The sequence below is a fragment of the Salvelinus namaycush genome, unplaced genomic scaffold (assembly GCF_016432855.1).
Source record: "Salvelinus namaycush isolate Seneca unplaced genomic scaffold, SaNama_1.0 Scaffold663, whole genome shotgun sequence".
Lineage (NCBI taxonomy): Eukaryota > Metazoa > Chordata > Actinopteri > Salmoniformes > Salmonidae > Salvelinus > Salvelinus namaycush.
This window is the reverse complement of record NW_024061379.1, coordinates 27,492-34,183: the sequence shown is the minus strand read 5'-3', so window position 1 is coordinate 34,183 and position 6,692 is coordinate 27,492. Positions and strand designations below refer to the sequence as shown.

The 6,692-nt window shown below is 47.3% G+C and overlaps 1 protein-coding gene across 2 annotated transcripts in view; it reads right to left on the bottom strand.

The window, feature by feature from the left end:
• Positions 1-3,860: 3,860 nt before the first annotated feature.
• The window catches only part of LOC120042379 (rho guanine nucleotide exchange factor 9), a 28,295-nt gene continuing 25,463 nt past the window's right edge, over positions 3,861-6,692 (bottom strand). For both annotated transcript variants that reach the window (XM_038987217.1, XM_038987215.1), the window contains exon 9: positions 3,861-4,806. In XM_038987217.1, coding sequence (XP_038843145.1) covers positions 4,628-4,806 — 179 coding nt within the window. In that variant the 3' untranslated portion in view covers positions 3,861-4,627. The remainder of the gene's footprint in view (positions 4,807-6,692) is intronic.

The window sequence follows — 6,692 nt, the reverse complement described above, 5'->3', positions numbered from 1 at the left end:
AGCATATCTCGTAGATAGCATTTCTCGTAGATAGCATCTCTGTTAGGGCATCTCTGTTAGATAGCATTTCTGTTAGGGCATCTCTGTTAGATAGCATCTCTGTTAGGGCATCTCTGCTAGATAGCATCTCTGTTAGGGCATCTCTGTTAGATAGCATCTCTGTTAGGGCATCTCTGTTTGATAGCATTTCTGTTAGGGCATCTCTGTTAGATAACATCTCTGTTAGGGCATCTCTGGTTAGGGCATCTCTGTTAGATAGCATCTCTGTTAGATAGCATCTCTGTTAGGGCATCACTGTTAGATAGCATCACTGTCAGATAGCATCTCTGTTAGATAGCATCACTGTTAGATAGCATCGCTGTTAGATAGTATCACTGTTAGATAGCATCTCTGTTAGGACATCTCTGTTAGATAGCATCTCTGTTAGATAACATCTCTGTTAGATAGCATCACTGTTAGATAGCATCTCTGTTAGGGCATCTCTGCTAGATAGAATATATGTTAGGGCATCTCTGTTAGATAGCATCTCTGTTAGATAGCATATCTCGTAGATAGCATCTCTGTTCGTGCATCACTGTTAGATAGCATCTCTGTCAGATAGCATCTCTGTTAGATAGCATCTCTGTTCGTGCATCACTGTTAGATAGCATTTCTGTCAGATAGCATCTCTGTTAGATAGCATCTCTGTTAGATAACATCTCTGTTAGATAGCATCACTGTTAGATAGCATCTCTGTTAGGGCATCTCTGCTAGATATAATCTATGTTAGGGCATCTCTGTTAGATAGCATTTCTGTTAGGGCATCTCTGTTAGATAGCATTTCTGTCAGATAGCATCTCTGTTAGATAGCATCTCTGTTAGATAACATCTCTGTTAGGGCATCTCTGTTAGATAGCATCTCTGTTAGATAGCGTCTCTGTTAGATAGCATCACTGTCAGATAGCATTTCTGTTAGGGCATCTCTGTTAGAAAGCATCTCTGTTAGATAGCATCTCTGTTAGATAGCATCTCTGTTAGGCCATCTCTGTTAGATAGCATCTCTGTTAGATAGCATCTCTGTTAGATAGCATCTCTGTTAGGCCATCTCTGTTAGATAGCATCTCTGTTAGGGCATCTCTGTTAGATAGCAATTTTGGTAGGGCACAGTTAGGCTGTGTCCCAAACGGCACCCTATTCCCTAGTTTTGAACAGAGCCCTATGGGGACTGGTCAAAAGTAGTGCACTCTATAGGGTATAGGGTGCCATTTGGGATGCATCATTCGAAAGCATCTTTGTTAGGGCACAGTTAGATGTCTGTCACTGTTTCTGCTTCTACAGTGGAACATGGCTCGGGGCTATGTGAAGATATCTTACCCAACATTTACTAGTACGATGGATTCTTGGCTTTTCCAAGTACTGTATCATCATCTATGTAACATATGGTAAATCTACTACTGTGCATTAGGGCTCTGGGGGGGCTGGACTGGGGGAGGGGAGGGATATTTTCTGCTGGACATGAGGTTATCGACTAGCCACGTTGCCATATCTGTTCTGCTTCAGCTAACTCCTCTGTGTTATAATAGCAGATGAAGTACAAACCAATCTGGCAACCTGGCTAGTAAAGTAGTAAAACCTACTGCGGCTCTGGGGTGACCAACCTAACTCCTGGAGAGATTTAGCCTCCTGCAGGCTTTTGTTCCAGCCCTGCTCTAACACACCTGATTCAAGATAATCAAGGTCTTGGGGACCAGCTGGTTAGTAGTCTGGTGTGTAGGAGCAGGGTTGGAATAAAATCCTGCAGGAGGGTATCTCCAGGAGGATGGAATCTCTCCAGAAGGAAGGTATCTCTCCAGGAGGATGGAATCTCTCCAGAAGGAAGGTATCTCTCCAGGAGGATGGAATCTCTCCAGGAGGAGGGAATCTCTCCAGGAGGAGGGTATCTCTCCAGGAGGAAGGAATCTCTCCAGGAGGGATCTCTCCAGGAAGAAGGTATCTCTCCAGGAGGAGGGAATCTCTCCGAATCTCTCCAGGAGGAGGGTATCTCTCCAGGAGGAAGGAATCTCTCCAGGAGGGATCTCTCCAGGAAGAAGGTATCTCTCCAGAAGGAAGGTATCTCTCCAGGAGGAGGGAATCTCTCCAGGAGGAGGGTATCTCTCCAGGAGGAGGGTATCTCTCCAGGAGGAAGGTATCTCTCCAGGAGGAGGCTTGACCACCACTGATCTAAAGCAATTATTCTAGGAACACTTTCTAGAGATACCAGAAATCAAATCATCCTTTTATTAACTTTTTTTTACTGAAATAAAAACATAAATTACACACAATTTTTTCAATAATTAATTCATATAGGGCCTATAAGGCAAACAAAATGACATAAAACTATAATATAATATAACTCTAATAATTGTTTTATATCACATTGTCGTGAGTATTGGAGATACAACGATATATCACATTGCACAAGTTGGCATACTGTAGTTTATTTCCATCAACTGGTATCATCTGATATAAAATGTGTTTCTGTATTTGTTTCTAAGTATGAACATGGCTTACACTTTCTTTTGGAAAATAATTAATATGAGAGATTTTATGCACTTAAAATTCTAACTTTGAAAGAACAAAACATAGACATCTAGTGGTTATTTCTCTCTAGTGTACAACAGTCTCCCCCTGAAAAACCCTTCAGAACTTGACCTGAAAGCTGACTGCAGTTTGATGCCCTCCCTGTTAGTGCATTATTCTTAGTTGTGTCTAAAACAACAGGAATGGTTGGCTGTGCTTTTCTCAACATATGGAGATTAAACAAAGCTATTAAAAAAAAATGTTGATGTTAATTACTTTACAGCTGAACCAAATGAAAGACATGTTGAATCTGTCATATACTTTTGTGATTTTTGTCATTTCAGTAAAGGAATCAGATGACAGGTGTTGGTCCAATCAGACAGACAGGTGAGACAGACAGACATTCTACCTGTCTACAGCTCAGTACTCAGACAGACAGGTGAGACAGACAGACATTCTACATGTCTACAGCTCAGTACTCAGACAGGCAGGTGAGACAGACAGACATTCTACCTATCTACAGCTCAGTACTCAGACAGACAGGTGAGACAGACAGACATTCTACCTGTCTACAGCTCAATACTCAGTGCTGCGTCATCTGTTCTATCTGTTTTAACTGGTTCAAAGGAAACACTTTGTGACCCAACACTCAGCCTCTGTGGTTGAACGCGATGATTTTACCCTGTCAACAGTGTTTGGTGCGTAGTAGAAAATGTAAATGTTGTATTGATGTTACGGCTATTGATTACTTCCCTGACCTGCCGTAACATCATGGATAATGGCAGACATCCAACTAGATGAGCCTCATATAACAAAAACATAGTCAAAAAGAAGAAAAAGGGAACAGAGAGAGACGGCACAGAGAGATAGCGAGGGAACAGAGAGAGAGGGAGGGAACAGAGAGAGAGGGAGGGAACAGAGAGAGAGGGAGGGAACAGAGAGAGGGGGAGGGAACAGAGAGAGGGGGAGGGAACAGAGAGAGGGGAGGGAACAGAGAGAGGGGGAGGGAACAGAGAGAGGGGGAGGGAACAGAGAGAGGGGAGGGAAAAGAGAGACGGGGTAGAGAGAGAGAGAAGCAGAGAGCAAAGAGAGAGATAGACAGGGATAGAGGGGAGGGAGGGAGAAAGACAGAGAGAGAGAGAATGAGAGAGAGAGAGAGAGAGAGAGAGAGAGAGAGAGAGAGAGAGAGAGAGAGAGAGAGAGAGAGAGATACAGGGTATAGAGAAGAGCGATAGACTATTTGCACATCATTACAACACTGTATATAGCCATAATATGACATATGAAATGTCTCTATTCCTTTTGCGAGTGTATTGTTTACTGTTAAGTTTGTATTGTTTATTTCAGAAAGATAGACAGAAAGATAGACAGAGGGGATAGAGAAAAGAGAGAGAGAGACAGAGAGAGAGAGAGATGGTCTGACCAGTCTTTGATGGGACAGGTGATGCTGACAACAGAACTTCTGAGAAACATCAGAACCAGCCAACGGCTCTCCTGTCAGTCAAAGTGGTACCCTTCCCCACTATGTAGGAAATAGGATGCCACCTCAGCCTCATTGTTACAGTGCACCCCAGGCCACAATCACAACAACATAGTCCTCACAGACACACACATCAACACAACACCTGTCATCTACACAATCATACTGCACTGCAGGTAGGTGGACTCACTAGTTCTGGTAAAGGAACATTAAATATGCTTACTTCAAATATGGAAAAACGCCAGAGCCTGAAAAGAATAAAATAAAAGCTATCTCCATGAATCCAGGACATTCAGATGGCGATGGTGGGGTTGAGGGTTGTAGTAGTGGATTCCTGTACAGTACAGTTCAGTAGGGAACAGTGGTGTCTACTGGAGGAGAGAAGCATTGGAACCAAGAACAGTTAGAATGAAGTGAAGAAGTTAGAATCCATAGTTCTCCAGTCTCCTGGGTGACAACACACAATGCAAATTCACTGGTCCTTCCTTCAGTGGTTCTTTTTTCGTCGTCAATTCTTCTTCACGGGATGACAATGATGTAATCCTCCAAACTTTTTAGTTTGAGTGTTTCTCAGAAAAAATAGATGGTCCTTGGAAAGAGTCTGTTTCTCTATTTCTTAAACGGTGTTAATCTAGTAAAATTGTTGAGCCAGAAAAGAGACTGGCCTCGTTTGGATTGACTGAATTCAAAAACCTCTGCTTGTGCCAAGTTCTCTGTTAGGTCATACTGTCCCAGGGGTAGGGGGTCCTGGGGAGGGGGGTAGGAGGGGGGCACGCATCTGTTCACACCTGCAAGGCAGGTGCAGAGTAGGGGGCAGGAAGGAGGAAGCAGAGTAGGGGGCAGGAAGGAGGAAGCAGAGTAGGGGGCAGGAAGGAGGAAGCAGAGTAGGGCGCAGGAAGGAGGGAACAGAGTAGGGGGCAGGAAGGAGGAAGCAGAGTAGGGGGCAGGAAGGAGGAAGCAGAGTAGGGGGCAGGAAGGAGGAAGCAGAGTAGGGGGCAGGAAGGAGGAAGCAGAGTAGGGGGCAGGAAGGAGGAAGCAGAGTAGGGGGCAGGAAGGAGGAAGCAGAGTAGGGGGCAGGAAGGAGGGAACAGAGTAGGGGGCAGGAAGGAGGAAGCAGAGTAGGGGGCAGGAAGGAGGAAGCAGAGTAGGGGGCAGGAAGGAGGGAACAGAGTAGGGGGCAGGAAGGAGGAAGCAGAGTAGGGGGCAGGAAGGAGGAAGCAGAGTAGGGGGCAGGAAGGAGGGAACAGAGTAGGGGGCAGGAAGGAGGAAGCAGAGTAGGGGGCAGGAAGGAGGGAACAGAGTAGGGGGCAGGAAGGAGGAAGCAGAGTAGGGGGCAGGAAGGAGGAAGCAGAGTAGGGGGCAGGAAGGAGGAAGCAGAGTAGGGGGCAGGAAGGAGGGAACAGAGTAGGGGGCAGGAAGGAGGAAGCAGAGTAGGGGGCAGGAAGGAGGAAGCAGAGTAGGGGGCAGGAAGGAGGGAACAGAGTAGGGGGCAGGAAGGAGGAAGCAGAGTAGGGGGCAGGAAGGAGGGAACAGAGTAGGGGGCAGGAAGGAGGAAGCAGAGTAGGGGGCAGGAAGGAGGAAGCAGAGTAGGGGGCAGGAAGGAGGAAGCAGGGTAGGGGGCAGGAAGGAGGAAGCAGAGTAGGGGGCAGGAAGGAGGAAGCAAAGTAGGGGGCAGGAAGGAGGAAGCAGAGTAGGGGGCAGGAAGGAGGAAGCAGAGTAGGGGGCAGGAAGGAGGGAACAGAGTAGGGGGCAGGAAGGAGGGAACAGAGTAGGGGGCAGGAAGGAGGAAGCAGAGTAGGGGGCAGTAAGGAGGAAGCAGAGTAGGGGGCAGGAAGGAGGGAACAGAGTAGGGGCAGGAAGGAGGAAGCAGAGTAGGGGGCAGGAAGGAGGAAGCAGAGTAGGGGGCAGGAAGGAGGAAGCAGGGTAGGGGGCAGGAAGGAGGGAACAGAGTAGGGGGCAGGAAGGAGGAAGCAGAGTAGGGGGCAGGAAGGAGGAAGCAGAGTAGAGGGCAGGAAGGAGGAAGCAGAGTAGGGGGCAGGAAGGAGGGAACAGAGTAGGGGGCAGGAAGGAGGAAGCAGAGTAGGGGGCAGGAAGGAGGAAGCAGAGTAGGGGGCAGGAAGGAGGGAACAGAGTAGGGGGCAGGAAGGAGGAAGCAGAGTAGGGGGCAGGAAGGAGGAAGCAGAGTAGGGGGCAGGAAGGAGGGAACAGAGTAGGGGGCAGGAAGGAGGAAGCAGAGTAGGGGGCAGGAAGGAGGAAGCAGAGTAGGGGGCAGGAAGGAGGAAGCAGAGTAGGGGGCAGGAAGGAGGAAGCAGAGTAGGGGGCAGGAAGGAGGAAGCAGAGTAGGGGGCAGGAAGGAGGGAACAGAGTAGGGGGCAGGAAGGAGGAAGCAGAGTACAGGGCAGAGGCAGAGAGCAGAAGTCAAGGGGTGGAGAAGTGGATAGCCAGAGAAACATGGTCAGTATTGGATCAGAAACAGAACATTGTACACAACATTTAGTCATGCTTTCACAACAAACAGGCAACTACAACTACGCACTACGTTGTTCATCACTGTGTTACGATTGTAGCATATAATATTAGACAGATATGATATATGATCATATGATGATGCTGGAGGATGGAAAATACACATCTCTGCTCTAGTAATGACACAAGGGAAAACTAGAGATGCTAT